At 52.8% G+C, this 20,416-nt stretch overlaps 4 protein-coding genes across 8 annotated transcripts; 3 read left to right on the top strand and 1 right to left on the bottom strand.

The window, feature by feature from the left end:
* The first annotated feature begins 690 nt into the window (after window positions 1-690).
* On the top strand, window positions 691-2,176 carry MDP1 (magnesium dependent phosphatase 1). Its single transcript, XM_026486462.4, has 6 exons — window positions 691-861; window positions 974-1,034; window positions 1,104-1,214; window positions 1,529-1,636; window positions 1,725-1,810; window positions 1,980-2,176. The coding sequence occupies exons 1-6, from the start codon at window positions 825-827 to the stop codon at window positions 2,069-2,071; spliced, it is 495 nt and encodes a 164-aa protein (XP_026342247.1). The 5' UTR covers window positions 691-824; the 3' UTR covers window positions 2,072-2,176.
* A 410-nt stretch (window positions 2,177-2,586) lies between these two features.
* CHMP4A (charged multivesicular body protein 4A) lies at window positions 2,587-6,211 on the top strand. 2 transcript variants are annotated; one of them, XM_026486461.4, is made up of 6 exons: window positions 2,587-2,750; window positions 3,933-4,082; window positions 4,169-4,346; window positions 4,775-4,889; window positions 5,285-5,420; window positions 5,863-6,211. In XM_026486461.4, the coding sequence occupies exons 1-6, from the start codon at window positions 2,720-2,722 to the stop codon at window positions 5,919-5,921; spliced, it is 669 nt and encodes a 222-aa protein (XP_026342246.3). In that variant the 5' UTR covers window positions 2,587-2,719; the 3' UTR covers window positions 5,922-6,211. The 2 variants fall into 2 exon arrangements, with proteins under 2 accessions (XP_026342246.3, XP_048068960.1); XM_048213003.2 differs by having other exon boundaries at window positions 3,410-4,082.
* A 1,191-nt stretch (window positions 6,212-7,402) lies between these two features.
* Window positions 7,403-14,626, bottom strand: TSSK4 (testis specific serine kinase 4). Its single transcript, XM_026486392.4, has 6 exons — window positions 14,538-14,626; window positions 13,300-13,409; window positions 9,383-10,385; window positions 8,808-9,022; window positions 8,054-8,447; window positions 7,403-7,610 (listed from the first exon to the last, which is right to left on the bottom strand). The coding sequence occupies exons 3-6, from the start codon at window positions 9,605-9,607 to the stop codon at window positions 7,428-7,430; spliced, it is 1,017 nt and encodes a 338-aa protein (XP_026342177.1). The 5' UTR covers window positions 9,608-10,385; window positions 13,300-13,409; window positions 14,538-14,626; the 3' UTR covers window positions 7,403-7,427.
* TM9SF1 (transmembrane 9 superfamily member 1) lies at window positions 14,622-20,363 on the top strand. 4 transcript variants are annotated; one of them, XM_044379611.2, is made up of 6 exons: window positions 14,622-14,880; window positions 15,535-15,896; window positions 16,688-17,309; window positions 17,750-17,935; window positions 18,860-19,133; window positions 19,691-20,363. In XM_044379611.2, exons 2-6 carry the CDS (start codon window positions 15,552-15,554, stop codon window positions 20,082-20,084), a joined length of 1,821 nt encoding a protein of 606 aa, XP_044235546.1. In that variant the 5' UTR covers window positions 14,622-14,880; window positions 15,535-15,551; the 3' UTR covers window positions 20,085-20,363. The 4 variants fall into 4 exon arrangements, with proteins under 4 accessions (XP_044235546.1, XP_026342171.1, XP_044235545.1 ...); XM_026486386.3 differs by lacking the exon at window positions 14,622-14,880 and adding an exon at window positions 14,888-15,221; XM_044379610.3 differs by lacking the exon at window positions 14,622-14,880 and adding an exon at window positions 14,914-15,258 and having other exon boundaries at window positions 15,520-15,896.
* Window positions 20,364-20,416: the final 53 nt, after the last annotated feature.

Raw genomic sequence — 20,416 nt, 5'->3', positions numbered from 1 at the left:
AAATTGAAATGGACCCAGTACACACTCATTTACACCCTGAAGAAGTAAGACAACGGGAGGGAATGTGCCCTTGGGGTGGGTGATTATCAGACTCTGGGAAGGTCTACTCTAGGTGGCGCGGAGCCAGTTCTTACCAGCTCAGGAAATCTAATTATTGGCATCTCTTCCCAACGCCATAGGTGATTTCATGCTGGTAGCTTGAAATTGGCCTCAAGCGGCAAATCAGTCCCTCCCCCCAAACTGGTTATTACACATTTACCAGTATATTACTGACGTGGATGGTAGAAACCAGGACCGTGAATTCCCTCCCATTGTAGCGCTACTGGACATTTGGGCCTGGTTCAGGCAAGGCCTCCGGGCTTTACGGACACTACATTGTGGCTAAAATGCTGCTCAGGGCTCTGGGTCCCGTACTTACAGAGAGGCGGATTTGGAGAAAGGCTGAGCGAGGAGTGACAGGCTGTGGATCACTTAGGTCTCAGCTGGTAAGATCAAATGAGAGCGGTGCCCCACGAAAGGGCTCCCTTCTCTGGCTTCTCTAGTCTAGCCCACTCCGGCCAGGCGGGGTGGAGTGCAGGAGCAAGGGAAGAAGGTGCCTGGGAGGGGCCGCACCACTGGGGTCCCCTCGGCGGGCGCGCTGGCACTTTACTGCAGTCCTTCCCCCGCTCCACCGTCAGGAGGCGCTCGTGCACGGTCTCCCGGCCGACGGCCGCAGCCGGCGCGGCGACGCTCTAGTCGCCGTTTCTCTAAGGCAGGTGGGGCGGCTTGCGGCGGCGAGGGAAGCGTCGCCTCGCCTAGGAGCGCGCAGCCGGCCGGCGCCCGCCATGGCGCTGCTCCCGAAGCTGGCGGTCTTCGATCTGGGTGAGGGACGGCCCTGGGGAGCTTCGCAGGGCGCCCTCCTTTTCCAGACCCCGGCGGCCGCTCCCCAGGCCTGCGCGCTCCGAGCCTGAGCCCTTCCTCCGTCCTCCCGCAGATTACACGCTCTGGCCGTTCTGGGTGGACACGCACGTCGACCCCCCGTTCCACCGCAGCAGGTGAGGCGGCGCTGGGGAGGCGGGCGCCGGGCGGGGCGGGCAGCCGCTGAGCCCGCTCTCGCCTCGCAGCGATGGGGCCGTCCGGGATCGGCGGGGCCAGGCCGTCCGACTGTACCCGGAGGTGCCCGACGTCCTGCAGCGCTTGCAGGACCTCAACGTGCCGGTGGCGGCCGCTTCACGGTAAGGAGAGCGTCTGGAAAATGCTGCCAGTCTCATGCTGAGAGACGCATGCAGGCGAAGGCTCGCGGAACCCCTTGGCTCTAAAAACCTCCGCGGGCCGATTTGCGTGTATTTGCATACCTTTGTCATTGTACCCTCTCCTGTGCTTTAATTTATTAAACGTTGGCTCAGCGCCGCCCGTGTCAGACGGGAAGGATAGGGAGTGGAATGAGGACCGAGGATGCAGGATGCCTACCTATCCTGGAAAAATGGTTAAATATAACTTGGCTTGCAGCTCTGGCCCTCTAGATCCCATCTGTGACACCTTTTTGCAGGACAGGGGAGATCGAAGGGGCTAACCAGCTTTTGGAGCTCTTTGACCTTGACAGATACTTTGTTCATCGGGAAATCTATCCAGGCAGCAAGGTCACCCACTTTGAAAGGTAGGCGGAGATAAGGGTAGAAGCAGGGAGACAGAGGCTGAAGGAGGCAAGAAGCCAGCGCGGCCCCTCCCTGTCCCTCCTGGCACAGGTTGCAGCAGAAGACTGGAGTTGTCTTCTCCCAGATGATCTTCTTTGATGACGAGAAGCGGAATATCGTAGACGTCAGCAAGCTGGGTACTGAGTGGTGAGATTAGCCATTTGGGGAAGGAGGAGAAAGGGTTCCTATGAGGGGTTAGGTAGGTATGTACAGGCCGGGTAGTTTGCATGACGATATTTTGGGTGACACCCAAAAAAGATGAGAAGCACAACAGACTTGATGAAATGTGCCTTCTTTTCTTTCTAGGAGTTACCTGCATTCACGTCCAGAATGGAATGAGTCTTCAAACCCTAAGTGAAGGACTAGAGACATTTGCAAAGGCCCAAGCTAGGCCCTGAGGTCCAGTCCTGTGGCTGAGCCTCACTGGAGGCATAAAACTGAAAGGAAACCAGGACGGCATTTTCAGGTGTATGTGTAAATTATTAAAGTGTGTCTGTGTGTGACAGGAGAGCTCTTCCGGCTTGTTTCTCTTCTCCCAGCGTTGTAGCCGGCCTGGGCTACCCGGCGGTGCCGAGAGCAGAGCCACTGCGGAGAGCAGAGCGCGGCATTAGACTTCATCAGGTTGGCCCAGAGAAACTTGTGGCACACCCGACTCTGACCCCCTTGTGCTCGCCGTATCCGCACCCCCGTTTCCTGAGCTCTGTCAAGGGCCTGAAGAACTGTCCCACTGGCCCCAAGCCGTGGGACGCACGACCCTGCACGCTCCCTTCCAGGAAAACAAACTCTGTTTGGGGGTGGGGGGTGCGGCGGCCTTTTTGTAGCCAAAAATGAAGCGGCCGCTTTAAGTGGAGCAAGTGGGTGGGGGGGGCTGGTGGCTCGGGTCACGTGGCAGAAGCGGCCTCGTCGGCTCCAGCTGATGATGTCGCCGCGGCGCCCCGAAGAAGGATTGGCGCAGGCCGCTCTCGGGGCGCCGAGGCCGCACCCTCCCCGAGCGAGGCGGAAGTCGCGGACGCCGTGGGGCGGAGGCGGGAGCGGCCGGGGCGGCGATGAGTGGTCTCGGCAGACTCTTCGGGAGGGGTGAGCTCGGCGAGGCGCGCCGGCGGGAGGTGCGGGCTGCTGGGGGGTGCGGGGAGGCCGTGGCCCCGGGCCGCCCCGAAAGCCGCGTGCGCGGCGCCGCGAGGCCTCCTCACGTGCCAGGGGGCCCCGCCTTGTCAGGGAGCCCGGCTCCGGCTGCCCTGCGTCCCCCGCCGCGGAGGGAAGGGCTGGGGGCCGGCGGGGGCGTGAGTGCAGGGTCCCCGCTGTGCAGGCGGGGGGGGGGGGCGAGTTTCCGCCTGGCACCCTCTAGTCCTTTCCGAAACGCTGGTGCTTCCTTTAAGCTGGCCAGGAGGGGATCTGAGGGGCTGAGGAAAGATTGCCTACGTAAAGCTCCTGTCTGGTGGGGGAGGACCGGCAAAAACTGGCGTATCCAGTGTCGTGTAGCGACTCGGGGAGGGAGGTATTCCTGCCCTCCAGGCCCGCACAGAAGCAGCGTGGGGCGCGGAGGGGCAAACAAAGGCCAGGTCAAGAAGGGCCTTGCAGGTCTCATTCAAGTTTTGGATTTTCTCCTGTAGGCAGTAGAGCGTGGAAGGATTCTAAGCAGGCAAGGGACATCTTTTTTTTTTTTTTTTTTTTTTTAATAACTGTTAGAAGTGCAGAAGATGAAGGGGAAAATTGAGATCAGATTTTTTTTCCTCTAGCCCCTGTACTTCATTCAGTTTGATCCTGTGGAATCAGGACCTTGGGCGTCTCCTAGGACAGCAAGTGGAACAGTGATTATAAAGAGTGACCAAACTCTGGTGGGGATGTGATAATGGGGCGGCTGTGCATGTGTGAGGGCAGGGGGTGTATGGGAAGTCGGTACCTTCCCGTGTGAACCTAAAAATGCTCTGAAAAACAAAGTATTATTTAAAGGAAAAAAAAAAAGGCTTGGAAATGACTTGAAAGGCAGCTTGGAATAGCAAAACAATACTGGATTTGGAAATCATACTGCCACATTTCAACTCCTCCTCAGTTCTTACTAGTTGTGATTTTAAACCAGAACAGTTTAACGTCTTTGTGCCTGTTTTCATATTTGTAAAGGGAAGATAGTACATTCGTTGTAGAGAGTCATTTGGGGATTAACAATAACGCAGTCAAGTGCCTAGCACGCACTACGCACTCAGTGACTGGTGGCAGACGTTTTTCCTTCACACAATATGGGCCTGCTTGATTGGACTCCAGGGAAGAAGGAGAAGGGGCCAACCCCTGAAGAGGCAATACAGAAGCTGAAGGAGACAGAGAAGATACTGATCAAGAAACAGGAGTTTCTGGAGCAGAAGATTCAACAGGAGCTACAAACGGCCAAGAAGCATGGGATCAAGAATAAGAGAGGTAACGGGGGAGAGGTGCCAGTAGGGCGGACCCAGGTGGGAAGCAAGGGCTTCTGGCTCTGACGTTCAGGGTGTGTGCTGGGTCAGCTGCCCTACAGGCTTTGCGGAGGAAGAAAAGATTGGAACAACAGTTGGCACAAACCGATGGGACATTGTCCACCCTGGAGTTTCAGCGTGAGGCCATTGAGAATGCCACCACCAATGCAGAAGTGCTTCGTACCATGGAGCTTGCTGCCCAAGGCATGAAGAAGGCCTACCAGGACATGTGGGTACGGGGGGAGGGGAGCAGGGGGCCCAGGCACTGGGGAAAGTAGCTTGGTATTGTACTTTGAATCCTAAAACCTCTCAGAATGTGAATTTCTAGTATAGATGCCTGTGGCAGCTAGACCCCTGTCAGCCTCCTTGCTTCCTGTAAGATCTCTTTGCTGGCTAAAGCATTATAGGGAGGAAAGAGGATTTTTCTAATTTTTAAAGACCCTTCAGAGAGGGGAGTGCAGCCTGGCCTTCCCCGGGGTGGCTTCTCGCCAATTCTCAGGCCAGCCTTGCCTCTGTACAATTTCCCAGGGGTCTCTTCTACCCGATCGCCATGGATTTATCAGCCTGAGGCCAGAGACAGGAGGGGCTTCATTCATGCAAGACGGGAGAACCAGAAGGGTCGTTGCCTGATTTCTTGGCTGTGTGTCTTGTTCTCAGGGACATTGACAAGGTGGATGAACTGATGGCTGACATTACAGAACAACAGGAGGTGGCCCAGCAGATCTCAGATGCCATTTCTCGGCCTGTGGGCTTCGGAGATATTGTGGATGAGGTGACTGCGAGTGAGGGGTCAGGGATATAGGAGAAAGCGGGAGACCAGCCAGAAGGAATGCCCAAGAGAATCATGGGGCAAGTTTGGGGGAGGAAAGGGACTCCAAAAGTGGTATGTTTTTGGAAGTAGAAGTTCCCTTTCTTCATCTTTTTTTTTTAAGATTAATTGATTGATTAATTAATTAATTAGAGCATGAGATCATGGGAGGGGAGGGACAAAGGGAGAAAAGAGTCCTAAGCGGACTCTGTGCTGATCTCGGAGCTCGACATGGGGCTCGATCTCACAACCCTGAGATCACAATCTGAGCTGAAACCAAGAGTCGCATGCTTAACCACCTGTGCCACCCAGGCGCCCCTCGTTTCTTCCTCTTCACGGTTTTGTTGTTCCATATCCAGGATGAACTGTTGGAGGAGCTAGAGGAGCTGGAGCAGGAGGAATTGGCCCGGGACTTGTTAACTGTGGGTGACAAGGAGGAAGAACCCCCCATTGAACTGCCCAGTGTACCGTCTACACATCTGCCTGCAGGACCAGGTACTCAGGGCTGTTCTATTGTGTTCAGGACTTGAGGAGGTGGGGTAGATACAGGGAAAGATGATTCCTCTTACATCCTGCTTCAAAGGAACCAGGCAGAGAGGGCTGCTGCTACAGTTGCACAGGTTGCTGACTGCGTGAGGGCACTTGGCTGAACAGGAATGAAGACTAAAGTCCAGCTTGGGCCTCACTCAGCAAGCTGGGTACCCTGGTGTAAGGCTGCAAGTGCTGGGAGAGAGAGAGAGAGAGAAGCACATTTTCCTAATTCGTTCAGGGGTGCTCTGGGAATTAGCAGCAGTCCAGCAAGCAGAAGGACCGCACCTTTAGGTTCTTTGCTGGGGAGAGAAAATTCAGCAGACTCAGGGTTCTAGCAGGGGATTGTTGGCAGTTGCTATGGCCCTAACCCTTTTCTTTCTTTCTCTGGATGTCCTTGTCCCCGAAGCTCCCGAAGCAGATGACGATGAGGAAGCACTAAAGCAGCTGGCTGAGTGGGTATCCTGATAAGTCTCGGCTTGTTTTCCCGGTGCTGCCTTCATTGGTGTCTTTTCCTTAAGTGCCAAGTGCTAAGCTAAAGGAACACGGCCTTTTGGGGAGGTCCTGCTGAGGGTGATCGTGTGACCCTGCCTGAAAAGGGGTTGTCACCCTCCCCTCCCTGGCTCAACTCTGAAGAAGGACCTTGGTGTGAGAGGAGCCCCTGGGCTCCCTTCTCTTTGCAGTTACAGTGCCCTTGTTGCCAATAAAATCGGGCAGGTGGAACCATAGTGCTTCTGCTGCCGCGTCTGCACCTGAAACTCGTCCCTGGTCTTTGGAGCTTTGTTTCAAGCAGTGAATCACAGTGGGAGTAATGAAGGGAGTAACGAAGTACTGGAACAGAGAGCAAACGGGAGGTGACAATACCTTGACCGCCTGTGTTCTAGGTAGCTACTGGTTCGTCTTTCAAGTTGGTTTGTCTCGAGTCGCCTCGTGCTGAGGTTGAGCACAAGTCTGACTTATCTCAGAACCGTGTGCGACTGTCTCTGAGTCTTCTCGCATTGCTTTCCCCCAGTCAGGCCTCTGCCAAGACAGCCCTCTGATTTACTACTCATTCTCTTTTGCAAAGCCCATTTTCAAGGACAGGGAGGGAGGATACAGGGATAAAGGAGCCAGTAGCTTTCCTTTATTCAGAACCCACGATGAATAGGCTTGGTTTGAACTGTCATTTTGGCCTGCTTGCTTGCTTTCTTTCTTTCTTTCTTTCTCTTTCTTCTATAAAGATTTATTTATTTTGAGACAGCGTGTGTGCACAAGCAGGAGGGGCAGAGGGAGAAGGAGAATCCCAAGCTGACTCCTTGCTGAGCACAGAGCCTGATGCGGGGCTCAGTCCCACAACCCCGAGATCACAGCCCAAGCCGAAACCAAGAGTGAGACGCTCAACCAACTGCGGCGCCCGGGTGCCTTTGTCGTTTCTGTTTCTAAGAGCAATAGAGGAGGGGCCGTGAGTCACTGGGATTGTTCCAATAGTGGTTAAGGTGGCATCTGGAAAAGGGAAAAGGAACCAAGATATTTCACACATCCTGATACCCATTTCAAAGAGAACAAATAATGCCATCCCTCTAGACTGAACAGAGGCAGAGCCATAACCAAACAGCAACCAGGGCCTCTACCCCACTGCTTGAACATTTAGAATGCACAGAGATGTAAAATAATGAGCATTTACTTAGCCAGAATAATGACGCTTCCCCAAAGTGGGTGTTCATCCCAGCACCCTCTCCCCCGTGAACCATGTATGAGCTACATTGGGAATTATCCTGTTGACTTAACAGATGTCAAGATGATGGGTTACAGACTCTGGTTAGAAATCCACCTGTTACCCTCAGTAGTGTTCCCTGCTAAGGTTCCCCTGAGGAAAGAATGTCTGATCCCAGCTGATGAAACTATATCAGAAATAGATTTATTTTTGGTATAAAAGATTTTTAGCCCCAGACCCTCCTGCTTTGCTCCTCTCTCAACCCCTTCCTTCAACCACTTTTACGTATTGATTTCCAAGGATTGGTGCCGATTAGTGGTGCTGGGGGGTTGGCACATGGCCTCAAGCAGCCTGAGCTCATGGGTGGGTTGCTCAGGCTGGAACTTGAGCACCCAAGGATCCTTGATGATGTCCAGGATGGTGGCACGCTTGGTGGCTTGGCGTAGCGTCTGGAGAACCAGGTTCTAGGGCAGGGGAAAGAGAGGTCTTGGCTGAGCTCGCCCCCCATTGTGCCACACAGGCAGTGAGCAGTTGGACCTAAGAGAGAAGCAGGATAGCCCATCACACCACTCTGGTGAAAGGGGGTGTGGCCCTGATTTTATCCTGAAGAGCTGGGCATTTAACTCCCTGGCAGAGAGGGAAAGGAAGGGTACCTTGGGGGAAAACTCTTGCATAATCCCCTTCTGGCCTAAAAGAGGCTGAAACCTGCTTATGACTCACATGTAAGGTGTGGCGCCCAGGGGTGTTGCCCTTTAAGCTCCCTCCCCGCCGACTACTCTAGGGCAGGGGCTAAAGTGTGAGATGTTCTGGTGGGGAAGGGCCTCCCTAGGGTGGTGGGGGCCTGGGATGGGTCTTCCCTCCCTGTGGGTCATCCCTGAGGCCTCAGCCCTCCTGGGGGAGCCAGCACCTTGCACTCCTGGGAGATGGAGTGGTTAGATGGAAAAGTGACCTCCTTTTGAGTTTCTTTCAGCAGCTTCTTGAGATTGGTGTCATCAAAGGGCAGCCGGGCGACCACTAGAGTGTAGAGGATGACGCCCATGCTCCAGGTGTCGGACAGGAAGGGGTTGTAGGGCAAGCCCTGCAAGATCTCCGGGCATGCGTAAGCAAAGCTGCCACAGTAAGTCTGGCTGAGGTGGGTAAAGCAGCTCATTTGGCGGTAAGAAGGGCTACTGTGCCCTGTGTGGTTAGAGGGCACCATCTTGGCGAAGCCAAAGTCCGATATCTTCACGTTCTCCCGCTTGTCCAGCAACAGGTTCTCCAACTTTAAGTCCCTACCAGCAGCAGAAAGGCTGGGGGTCAGGCTGGGGAGAGGGCTTAGTATTAGACCGGGAGCTGAAGGGCCAGGGGTCAGAGGCTAGAGACGGAAAAGATCAAGTGGGAGAGAGGTGCCATTATGAGGACACGAGGTAGAGAGGAAGGAGCCATGGAGTTGGGAGAGGATGGTCCCTGAGGACCCCCGGGGGCTCGTCACTGTAGTTCAGAGTGCCGTGCTCACAGTGGGCGCTACAGAAACGTTCCTGAGCAGAGAATTAAAATAGAGCGGATGAACGGGCCTAGATAACTGAGGCAGGTCAGGGGAGGAAAAGAGGGCAGAAAACGGGAAACATGCGTAAGCCCCCTAGAGAGCCCAAAGGCCCCAGCCTGGGCGGCAGCGCCCTCACCGATGCACGATGCCCTTGCTGTGCAGGTAGGCGATGCCCAGGGTCATCTGGGAGAACCACTTGCCAGCGAGGGGCTCAGAGCAAGCCCCGTAGCGCTGGATCCACTCAAGGACATCACCGCCCTGAGCCAGCTCCAGAATGATGTATACTCGGGATGTGGTTTCGATGGCCTGGTAGAAGTTGATGAGGTACTTGTGCCGCAAGACCTTCATGACCTGGCCCCGGAAGAGGGACCCATCACACCTGGGAAGGGAGAACCCTGGCTGTGCTCCCAGCCCTCCTGCTGTCCCACGGCTAACTTACTGAGAACTCTGCAAGAGGATGAAACTCCAGAGGGCTGGGTGGTCTGTGGGCAAACCCTATGCTTTGGACTTTGACTTTGTGAAGGGCTGGACGTAGGTGGGTGGGTGGGTGCAAAGAGGTTGAATTTACATCATTTTCCTGCTGCTTAGTAAGACATTCAGCCCTGATTGGGGGTCAGGGGGTGTTCTGGCTCCACCCCCTCCTAACCATACCCCTTCTGAGAAGTCTTAAGCAGCTTGGGATCAGTTCCCTCTTCCAGCCCCCTTTCCAACCTGTATCTCACGGGGCAGGAACTTGTTAAGATAGTCCTCAGAGGCCTTCTTCTTTGAGATGATCTTGACAGCCACCATGACCTTCTGCTTTGTGTAGTAAGCCTCGTACACCGTCCCATAGGAGCCATTGCCAATGACCTTGCCCACCTCATAACCATAGTCCTCCATGACGGAGCGGTAGGCCGAGGTGGGTGGTGCTGCCTCCAAGGTGTCTCCCTTCCCCATGGTGTTGGGCTTGCTGAGAGCGGGGAACCTTGCTACTTAAAAGCCTGTTATCTGCTCAGAAAGCCAACCTTGAGCCACTGAGGGCTAGGGTACCAAAGTAAAGTCAGTCTCCGAATGCTTGCCTATACAGTCACGCAAGTCTGGGATGCTGGGCTCAACTCTCCACTAGGAACGTGGAGGGGGAAGAAGGGAGCAGCAGTTCTTTTTGTCTCCGCTAGCTGTTGTTACTTCTCTTCTTGGTTACGGAACTCCCCAAGGTCCCATGTTCCACATACATCACAATTCACCTTCTTTCTACCATTGGCCACAAGGCTTGAGAATGAAGGGCATTGTGAAACATGTCCCTGGAGGCAACTTCTACAGTCTGGTGAGATTCCCCCCCCCCCCCAATAGATCTAGTCCTTTCAACCATTCATGTTTATTAAGCACCCACTGTGTGCCAGGCCATGTGCTGAGTACTGGGATAAAATAGCCAATAACACCAATAGAGACCCTGTGCCCCTAGAGTTTATTATCCAGAATGAGAAACACAAGTGTGAGAATAATACAGAGAACTGCAGTGAGTGTCGTAGAAGCCTATTCTAAGGAATCTTAACCTTCTAATGCTTTTTGATCGTTTGGCTTAAAGCAACCACCTTTTTTCTTTCTTTTTTTTTTTCCAAGTTGAGCTGGGCTCGGTGGTTCTTCTGGTGGGTCTCGTCTTAGCTGGGATGGTTTGTTTCTGTGGCACATGGTCTCACTATCCAGCGGACTAGCCGAATTCCTTCACATAGTAGCACTGAATTTCAAGAGGAAAAAAAAATCAGAAATTGCATGATCAATTAAGCCGAGACTCCAAAATTGCAAAGCATCACTTCCATACCTTTATACGAGTAAAGACAGTTACAAAATTACAAGGGTCTCAGGTTGAAGGGGTGGAATGGATTCCACGAAATGCATGCTTTTCTTGCTTCCCATGACCCTAAGTTCTGTAGTTTTTCTCCTATCCCTCTAGCCATTCCTCAGACTTCACTGGAGCCTTATCTTCTCTCTCTGTCCCTTAATCATATCTTCATGGTTCTACCACAGGCCTTATTTCCTCAGAGCTTTATGTCCTCCCATTAAGATCTCACCCAGTCCCAACACCAGTTATTACATCGATGCTGACTGCTCCTAATCTCATCTCTATCCCAGAGGTCGTCTGGAGTTCCAGGGCCGGCATCCAGTTGCTCACTGAACATCACATGGACATGTCTTTCGCGGGTATCTTAAACTCACTATGTCCAAAGGTGAACTCTTCGTGTTCTCGCCCTAGACTTCCTCTTTCTGTTGTTGTTGTGTGTGTGTGTGTTTTTAAGATTTTATTTGTTAGAGAGAGAGAGAGAGAGCGAGCACAAGCAGGGGGAGTGGCAGGCAGAGGGAGAGGGAGAAGCAGGTGGGACTTGATCCCAGGACCCCAGGATCATGACCTGAACCGAAGGCAGTCACTTAACCAACTGAGCCACCCAGTGGCCCTCTGTTAAGTTCTGTACTCGTCTTCAGTTTACACCCCCAGTGTCATCCTAGACCCCTCCCTCTGCCTCAGCCCCTACATCCAATCTGTCACCTCTTCTACTTCCTAGTTACCTTTAATAATACATTCCAGGCTCTTGAAGCGGCTGCCACGGCCTTACGTCAAGCCTCCATCAACTCATCATTCTAGCAAGCTTTCTATTCCCCTCCAGTCTTCACCCTGAACTCCAAGGCATAACACTGATTTTATTCCACTTAAAACAATTTAATGCCTCCTCATTCTCCTCAGGATCAAGTCCAAATTCTTTTATATGGCTTCGAGGCTTTCAACATCTGACCCTGCTTACCTCTCCAATTTCATCTTTTTTTAAGATCTTATTTTTATTTATTTGACAGAGAAAGAGCCCAAGTAGGCAGAGCAGTAGGCAGAGGGAGAGGGAGAAGCAGGCCCCTTGATGAGCAGGGAGCCCAATGCGGGGCTCGAACCCAGGACCCTGGGATCATGACCTGAGCTGAAGGCAGATACTCAGCTGACTGAGCCACCCAGGCGCCCCCAGTTTTATCTTTTAACATACATGCAATGCTCCAGTCAAACAGAATTACCTTTCCTTCATTGTTCCCTCTGTCCTGGCAAACCCCTACTCTTCCTTGAGGACTTAGCTCATGAGCTGTTTTAAGGACACCTTTACTGACTGCTCAAGCCCAAACGGAATGTTCCTCCTTCCTGGGTGCTCCCAGAGCCCCAGTACTTCGTCACAGCATCTAACGTAGTGTCTGTAATTGTGTTCTTTCTGCTTGCATCTCCCACTAGGACTGTAAGGGAAGTCAACTGACAAGAAGAGGGAGATGAAGTCAGAGATTTGAGAAGAATGGGTTGTGGAGAATGGAAGAGAGCTGATGTGGAAAATGAGCAGGATCACTGGGCAGCACTGGGGGTCCAACTGAGGTTAAAAGCACAATTTACAGACATGTGATTTTAACACAGTGTTAAGATTTTTTTAGCATCTTGGGTATAGGTGCTTGAATATTTTTTTTTTAAGATTTATTTATTTGACAGAGCACAAGCAGGGGGAGCAGCAGAGGGAGAGGGAGAAGCAGGCTCCTTGCTAAGCAGGGAGCTCCATGTGGGGCTCGATCCCAAGACCCTGGGATCCCGACCTGAACCCAAGGCAGATGCTTAACCGACTGCGCCACCCAGGCGCGCTGTTAGGTGCTTGAATATTGACAGATGAACCCAAGATTAAGGTTTCCCTTGGCAGCTGGAACGAAAGAATGGAAGAGAGGCATCAAGAACGCAGGCAAGAATGTGGCTGAGGTGATGGAATGCGGAATCTAAGCTGCGTGGGTTAGACAGACAAGCTAGGAAAAGGCCAAAGGGAGAAAAGGAGGGGCTGCAGGTCTCAGTGAAACGGGAGAACACGTTTGGAGGGAATAACAGAGGACAAGAGATTGTGGTCTCTTGCTAGAGGGGTTACCTGGATTTAAGACTGCGGGTGTGTGCAGGGTGGGGGGTGGCACGCAGGGGAAAGAACAAGAGAAGAATCAGATTTATTTTCTATCTCCCAAAAAACCCAACTCCAACAACAGACTGTGCTGTAGGCTACTGGTAAATTCCTGTTTATTGACAGCCTGCTGATCCTGTCGGCAGGGTAGCTCCACAGTTTGCTGGAAGCCAGATCTCCAGTCTCCAACCACCAAGATGAGTTGTCCAGGGCACACCGTGGCAGGGAGGCCCGCCCAGCCCCACCCATCTTCTCCTCTGGATAGGTAGCTGGCCCGTGGATAGGTGGCATGGTGGCAGCTCTGTCCTCACCATGTCCAGCAGGTAAACCAGTTCATTCAAAAGATGTGTATTAAGCTGCCTACTTTATACAAAAGCACTGCTAAGTCCTAAGGATATCAAGATGGATAAATTACAGTCTTCCTATGAGTAGTTAGTAATTAGCAAGGAAGACAGACCCATAAGAAGTAAAATAACAGTACAGTGAGATGAAGTGCTATAAACAAAGACTGGAAGATGTGGAGGCAGGCTTTATAGAGGAGGCATTTGCACCGCTCAAGAGGAGTCTCCAGGCAGGTAAGTAGGGAATGGTAGATTGGGCAGCCTAGGCTGAAGAAATTATGAGGCTTGCGGGCTTCAGAGAACACGACATTCAAGATTCTAATCTGAATACAGGATAGGGTTCCAAAGGGTAACGTACCTGGAGAAGTAATAAAGATCCAGGTCCGACAGGCCTCATGTACCAAGCTTTTTAGAGTTTATCCTCTGTGCTCATGGTCCAATTTTGGTCAAAATGGCCAAAGTCAGAGCCTGTTAAAAAAAAATGATGCCTAGTCACCCCCTCCTCCAAGATCCTGATTTCGTGGCTCCAGATCTCTGTTTTTAATAAGCTTCTGGCTGAATCTGGTGCACATTAAGATTTGAGAACCACTGTTGCAGGAAACAGTATATACAGTGTGTGTGTGTGTATGAATCTTTACAGCAGCAGATGGAAAATGGATCCAAGGGGGGGGGGGTGACCAGGAGACTAGCAAGGTGGCTATCATGGTGATTTAGGTGAGAAAGGATGGGACCTGAACCAAGGGAGCAATGGAAGGCAAGTCCTTGGGAGATACTGAGGAAATAAGAGCAGGGGGGCTTGATGGCATTGATCTGAGGAGGCTGGGGGTTGAGACGGGGAGTAAGTGAGAAAGAATCCCAGGTTTCTGGCTTCTCTGTTACTTTTCTCATTACCAAATTCACTGATTATCTAAAAAACTCAATCCCCTACTTCCTAGAACCTCACCTCCTCTTGCAGGGAGGAGGGCTGGGTCAGAGAGGGCAGAAGAGGGTCAATGGAGGACTTTTCAGGCCAGGAGCCCTTGTGATTTTCCCTTGTAGGACTTCTTTCCCTGGGGAAAGGGAACATTAGTCTGCGTCCTTACATGCTGCCCCCAGGTGGCCAAACGGAAGTCACTGCCCTGGGTGTGATCTTCAAAACTGCCCTAATGGCAGAACCCCTTAAAGTAGCGGAGACAAAGGTAAATTTTCCAAAATAATCCGCAATACAAAATTAAGAAAAGCCCGAACACATACAGATAAATACGAACAAAAACACTGAAAGAGTCGAACGTATGCCAAGATTCTTTACCTGCAAATAACAATAACCCTGTCAGGCTGCCCAACTCACCAGATAATAGAGCTGACACCCTGTCTGCGTGCCTCCGCACCAGACCGGGCTAAGGTTTGCCTATGTTCAAACAAGGGACTGTCATTACGTGGCCAGGGAGGCCTCCAGCGCAGCCTCGGGAAGATATTTTTATTCATGTATTTATTTTTCGGCGGGGGACCATTCGTGACGGGTTGGGAGAAGCAGTGAGGTGAGATCCAGATTCCAAGACCCTTGCACGGCCAGTGCCCGCGCTGTCCTAGCACAGAGACACCCAAAGCCTCACTCACCCCCGCCCGGGTCGGGGGCCATGGACCGCCTCTCAGAGCTCGCCCTCTGCAGTTGGTGGCGAGCCCCATTGGCTCAGCCGGCAGATGCTCCGGGGCGTCCACCAGCCGCCACCCGGGCTCCGTCTCCTGGACAGTCACTGGATGCGTGCGGCGGGCACGGCTCCCCGGCTTGCGCCGGTGCCCCAAGTCTTCCCGGGTACGGGCGTGCGGTCCGGAGGCAGCCTCAGGCCTAGCCCCTGCCCGAGCAACCGTCGGCGGAGCGGCGCCGGAGGCGTGGTCCCCTCTCGGCTCCGGGAAAGGAGCTTTCCGCTGGCCTGAGGCCCCCGCGGGCGAGGCGGAAGTGGTAAGACTGACGTGTCCTGGGCCGCGCTGCAGATCGCCGGGAGGGCGCCCGGCCGGGGGGCGGCTAGCCGAGCCTTGCGGGCTCTCCGGAGCCGGGCCGGCCTCCCGGCTGGACAAGGCTCGTCGGGAGCACTCCACTAAACCGAGTGCGGCGTCCCGCGTGGTGCGGCCGCAGCCGCTGCGATCAGGCAGCGCGGCGGCCAACCCCGTGGAGGTCGGTCGTCAGGTCCTCTCCGGACCGCCGCTAGCGCGCCGCTCTGGGGGAGACCCGGGCAGGAGCCCAAGGGCAGCTACGGGGCCGTAGAGGCCGCGGGCGCCGCCTCGGCCAGCCCTACCCGAGCGGTGAGGACCCCGCGGGTGCCGCGGGAAGGTGCTCGAGGTGCGGAGCCGCGCGGCGTTGCCATGGAAACGGGCTGGGGCGCGCGGGGAGGTCCCGGGCAGGCGGGCTGCGGGACAGGGACCCCAGATCCAGAGGACGAGGAAGCAGAGGCGGACAGAGACAGTATTGTGTGCGGGTCGGGGGCGGCCTTCCGAGGGAGGGTTCGAGAGGCCAAGGGGAGTAATTGGAGCTACGGGGCTTGCTTTCCAAGGACCGGACTCGGCGCGTCAGCCAGTTGATCCCTGGTTTTCATAACTGCAGGATTCCCCCAAACAGGTTCCACTGCCTTAAGGATGACAGTCCTAGGGCACCCGCGGAATTGGAGCTGCCAGTGGTTGCCATTCCTGATACTGCTGCTGGGCACAGGCCATGAGCCAGGGGTGGAAGGTGTGACACACTACAAGGCCGGTGACCCTGTCATTCTATATGTCAACAAAGTGGGACCCTACCACAACCCTCAGGAGACTTACCACTACTATCAGCTTCCAGTCTGCTGCCCTGAGAAGATCCGTCACAAAAGCCTTAGCCTGGGTGAAGTGCTGGATGGGGACCGAATGGCTGAGTCTTTGTACGAGATCCGCTTTCGGGAGAACGTGGAGAAGAGAATTCTGTGCCACATGCAGCTCAGTTCTGCACAGGTCAGCCTCTCCACATTGGCGAGCACTTAGCCTTCCCTCCCAGGGACCAATAACAGTGCCTTCTAATTTACGGTTTTATAGCACCTCTATGGAAAGGATCTGACTTGATTCTAACTACAACCCTACTGGTAGGCAGGAGGACAGGTGGTATTACTTGCATTCAGTTGAGGAAGAAACATACTTGCTCAAAAGTGACTTTTCCAAGACTACATGGATTTTGAATTGCAGAGGTGATCCTAGAGCCCAGGGCTCCTGACTCCAAGCTGCTCTGTTGGTAATAAGATCTCAACTGTCACTCCTGCATAGTTGTTTCCTTCCAAACCTACCTCTTGGCTTTCTTAACTAGCCCTTTTACACTCTTATCTTTCCCTGTGACACTTTTTTTTCTTTAGCAGATCCTATCTTAGGGCACTTTTCTTTAGTCTACCCCAGACCTTCTTACACCTTGCCTTTCTCCTTTTTCTACACCCTAACCCCTGTCAAGTCATATTGTTCTTCTTGAAGAATCCCAGCATACTAGGATCTAACCCAGTGGTTCTCAACAGGGGGCAGTTCAGTTTTGTCTCTCAAGGGACACTTGGCAATGTCCGGAGATGATTTTGTCACTATGGGGGGTGCTGCTGACATCTAGTGGGAAGAAGGCAGGGATGGTGCATATTACAATGCACAGGACAGCTCCCCACAATAAAGAATTATCCAGCCCCAAATGTGAGTAGCGTGCAGGCTGTGAAACCTTGCTCTGACCCTCTGCCCGGAGAGGCGTTGTCTGACTCCTGACCCGCTCTTTGTAGGTGGAGCAACTGCGCCAGGCCATTGAGGAACTGTACTACTTTGAATTTGTAGTGGACGACTTGCCAATCCGCGGCTTTGTGGGCTACATGGAGGAGAGCGGCTTCCTGCCTCACAGCCACAAGATAGGGCTCTGGACCCATTTGGACTTCCACCTAGAATTCCATGGAGATCGAATTATATTTGCCAATGTCTCAGTGCGGGACGTCAAGCCCCACAGCTTAGACGGGCTACGACCTGATGAGTTCTTAGGCCTCACCCACACCTACAGTGTGCGCTGGTCTGAGACTTCAGTGGAGCGTCGGAGTGACAGACGCCGTGGTGACGATGGTGGTTTCTTTCCCAGAACACTCGAGATCCATTGGTTGTCCATCATCAATTCCATGGTGCTTGTGTTTTTACTGGTGGGTTTTGTGGCCGTCATTCTCATGCGTGTGCTTCGAAACGACCTGGCTCGATACAACCTGGATGAGGAGACTACGTCTGCAGGTTCTGGTGATGACTTTGACCAAGGTGACAATGGCTGGAAAATTATCCATACAGATGTCTTCCGCTTCCCTCCATATCGTGGTCTGCTTTGTGCTGTGCTTGGTGTGGGTGCCCAGTTCCTGGCCCTTGGCACTGGTGAGGTGATAAAAATTAATCAGGGATTTCTCTCAAGGGGTAGAACTAAACAGGTGGTTTGTTCTGGAAAGATCTGCAGATCTTCTCTTCTGTCCAAGGTGAGGGGCAGACCTAAGGGGTGGGGTGGCCTTGGAAGGGATGTGTATGGGGGCACATGGGTGGCTCAGTCAGTTCAGCATCTGACTCTTGATCTCAGCTCAGGTCTTGATCTCAGGGTCATGAGTTCAAGCCCAGCATGGCATGGAGCCTACTTGAAAAAAAAAAAAAAAAAAAAAAAAAAGGATGTGGCTCTTCAGTTGTGGGTTTGCTGGACAAGAGAATTAGGGGATACTGTTTTCCTGGAGACCTTGGGTCTGGGTGAAAGGGGAGTGATTCCTCTGAAATTGCCAGAAAAGGGATAGGTTGAGACCTGACACAGGCTTTCCGCTACCACCCTGCAGGCATTATTGTCATGGCGCTGCTGGGCATGTTCAATGTGCACCGTCATGGGGCCATTAACTCGGCAGCCATCTTGTTGTACGCCCTGACCTGCTGCATCTCTGGCTACGTGTCCAGCCACTTCTACCGGCAGATTGGAGGCGAGCGTTGGGTGTGGAACATCATTCTCACCACCAGCCTCTTCTCTGGTGAGGACTGCCCTTTCCCTGGTGGGCTGGCCTGGTGGGCCGATTTGAGGAACTTTGAATACATTGTGGAACCTGGGATAGAGTTAGAGTCAGGCTTTAAGGGAATAAAAATAGGCAAAAGAAACAAAACCATTCAGAAGAATGCATTTCTTTTGCACAGTCAAAAGTTAAGTCCTTAAAATATTCTAGGCAGCATGTAAGCACTTGACACACCTTCATCTCATTTAATCCTCACAGTAACCCTATGTGGTAGGTAATATTATCCCCATTTTACAGATGAGGAAATTGAACTTCAGGCTGGTTAAGTAATTTGCCTGACATTACACTCCTAAGAGGGAGTGGAGCAGGTTTCAGACCCAGGCAGTCTGACTCAAGCGCCCATATTCTCGACCATTATGTGAAGAGCGAAATAACACTCTTTCTGGAACTTATTTTTCGATACTCCCCCTTTAAAAAAAATATATTTTTTTAATTTGGAGGTGGCTACCCGACTCTAGCCTTACAAGCCAGTTTGTCCTTTCAAAGGCAGTAGTGGGTGCATTCTAAGCTTTTTGTGTTCCCAATCCTGTCTGATTTATATTTCATCACATTTATGTTTGAACCAGAGCTTTCTGAAAACAGGGCCTTAATCCAAAGTGAGTCTCACGCTCGGAATCAGGGATGCCATGGCAGGACGGGACCTTGGAGGCAGGTGGATTGTGTCACTCTTAGATCATTACGTAACAACTGCCTTGCTCTTTAATGATAATGGATGGGGGAGGGGTTGTCGGTAAGATAAGGCCCGGGAAACCGCGGGATGTTGAAGGGCGAGGTCTGCCTGGGAGCAGGATGCTTCAGCCCTCTCCGTTCGGTCCAGTCTGAGTGTCTGGCCCCAGGGATGTAGCTCCGCCTGCTGACCCTCCTTCTGGGGGCCCGTCCCTGCAGTGCCTTTCTTCCTGACGTGGAGTGTGGTGAACTCGGTGCACTGGGCTAATGGTTCGACACAGGCTCTGCCAGCCACCACCATCCTGCTGCTTCTGACGGTTTGGCTGCTGGTGGGCTTTCCCCTCACTGTCATTGGAGGCATCTTCGGGAAGAACAATGCTAGCCCCTTTGACGCACCTTGTCGCACCAAGAACATCGCCCGGGAAATCCCCCCCCAGCCCTGGTACAAGTCTACGCTCATCCACATGACTGTTGGAGGCTTCCTGCCTTTCAGGTATCCTCCCTTTATGCCACAGCCGTCAATCTCAGGTTCCTGACTTTTCCTTTCCCAGTACCCTGACCCAACAAGAGGGATAATCTCTGGTTCAGCTTTACCAGTAAGAGATCATGAAATGGGTCCTCCTTTCTCCAAGCAGGACTCCGCTTGAAGCAGTTCACAGGTGACGGTGTCTCACCTAGAAGGCTCGCCAGAGACATTGCTCCTGTCCCCATGTTTCTGCTTTCTGACTTTAGTGTCCACAGGGACCGCGTGGGGCTTGAAGCGTATTCAGTTTGTTGAGTACCTCTGGTGCCAGGCAGATAAGACAGCAGAAGATAAAGCAGACAAGATCCTTGCTCTCCACCGGTGAGAGCAGATGTTCTTGAAATGAGCACCGCTAGTCATGGGGAGAAGAGTCCCCATGGAGCCAGGAACTCCAGGGCAGGGAGTGGAGTGGACCCACTTTCCACAGTGACCCGTGCCATGCAGGGGTGGTGGCTGGGCGTGGAGCTGGCCGCTGTGCCGGCGGCGCACAGCCCTTTAACGCTGTGTGTCGTCTCTTCTCTTCACAGTGCCATCTCTGTGGAGCTGTACTACATCTTTGCCACAGTCTGGGGCCGGGAACAGTACACTTTGTACGGCATCCTCTTCTTTGTCTTCGCCATCCTGCTGAGCGTGGGGGCGTGCATCTCCATTGCGCTCACCTACTTCCAGTTGTCTGGGGAGGATTACCGCTGGTGGTGGCGATCTGTGCTGAGTGTTGGCTCCACTGGGCTCTTCATCTTCCTCTACTCCGTCTTCTACTATGCCCGGCGCTCCAACATGTCAGGGGCGGTACAGACAGTAGAGTTTTTTGGCTACTCCTTACTCACTGGTTATGTCTTCTTCCTCATGCTAGGCACCATCTCCTTTTTTTCTTCCCTAAAGTTCATCCGTTATATCTACGTTAACCTCAAGATGGACTGAGTTTTGGGGGGCAGAACGATTGCCCTTCTCTCCCTTTCTTCACGTCCGGAGGCCCACTGATCTCTCTTACCCACGTCTCTTCTGATTGAGTGACTGAATTGTGTGATGGCGTTGTTGCCTTCCCCTTTGCCCTTTGGGCCTCCCTTCCCCCGGAGGGCCTGGAAATTGCAAATCTCTATTATATAAGGAGTATATATTTGAACTTTGTAAGTTGCCTTTAGTTTTGGTCCTGATTTTTCTTTTTACAATTATCAAAATAAAATTTATTAAGAAAAAGGATCCTGTGGTTGGAGGGTTTGGTCTGGATGTAGCAACTCGAGCCCTGCCGTTAA

The sequence above is a fragment of the Ursus arctos genome, unplaced genomic scaffold, assembly GCF_023065955.2.
Source record: "Ursus arctos isolate Adak ecotype North America unplaced genomic scaffold, UrsArc2.0 scaffold_37, whole genome shotgun sequence".
In the NCBI taxonomy this organism is placed as follows: Eukaryota; Metazoa; Chordata; class Mammalia; order Carnivora; family Ursidae; genus Ursus; species Ursus arctos.
Note: the sequence above shows the minus strand (reverse complement) of the source record. Positions and strands in the feature narration are given on the sequence as shown.

Bases quoted from the DNA above. Each gene is read 5' to 3' on its own strand.
- TSSK4 (XM_026486392.4), bottom strand. From the start codon at position 9,607: ATGGGGAAGGGAGACACCTTGGAGGCAGCACCACCCACCTCGGCCTAC. The intron at 8,448-8,807 runs GTGAGGGCGCTG...CCCTCTCCCCAG, and splicing joins AGCAAGGGCATCGTGCATCG to CCTGACCCCCAGCCTTTCTG. The intron at 7,611-8,053 runs GTGCTGGCTCCC...CCCCTGCCCTAG, and splicing joins CCATCTCCCAGGAGTGCAAG to AACCTGGTTCTCCAGACGCT.
- CHMP4A (XM_026486461.4), top strand. From the start codon at position 2,720: ATGAGTGGTCTCGGCAGACTCTTCGGGAGGG. The intron at 4,890-5,284 runs GTGACTGCGAGT...TTCCATATCCAG, and splicing joins TCGGAGATATTGTGGATGAG to GATGAACTGTTGGAGGAGCT. The intron at 5,421-5,862 runs GTACTCAGGGCT...TTGTCCCCGAAG, and splicing joins ACATCTGCCTGCAGGACCAG to CTCCCGAAGCAGATGACGAT.
- TM9SF1 (XM_044379611.2), top strand. From the start codon at position 15,552: ATGACAGTCCTAGGGCACCCGCGGAATTGGAGCTGCCAGTGGTTGCCA. The intron at 15,897-16,687 runs GTCAGCCTCTCC...CGCTCTTTGTAG, and splicing joins TGCAGCTCAGTTCTGCACAG to GTGGAGCAACTGCGCCAGGC. The intron at 19,134-19,690 runs GTATCCTCCCTT...TTCTCTTCACAG, and splicing joins GGAGGCTTCCTGCCTTTCAG to TGCCATCTCTGTGGAGCTGT.
- MDP1 (XM_026486462.4), top strand. From the start codon at position 825: ATGGCGCTGCTCCCGAAGCTGGCGGTCTTCGATCTGG. The intron at 1,637-1,724 runs GTAGGCGGAGAT...CTCCTGGCACAG, and splicing joins AAGGTCACCCACTTTGAAAG to GTTGCAGCAGAAGACTGGAG. The intron at 1,811-1,979 runs GTACTGAGTGGT...TTTTCTTTCTAG, and splicing joins CGTAGACGTCAGCAAGCTGG to GAGTTACCTGCATTCACGTC.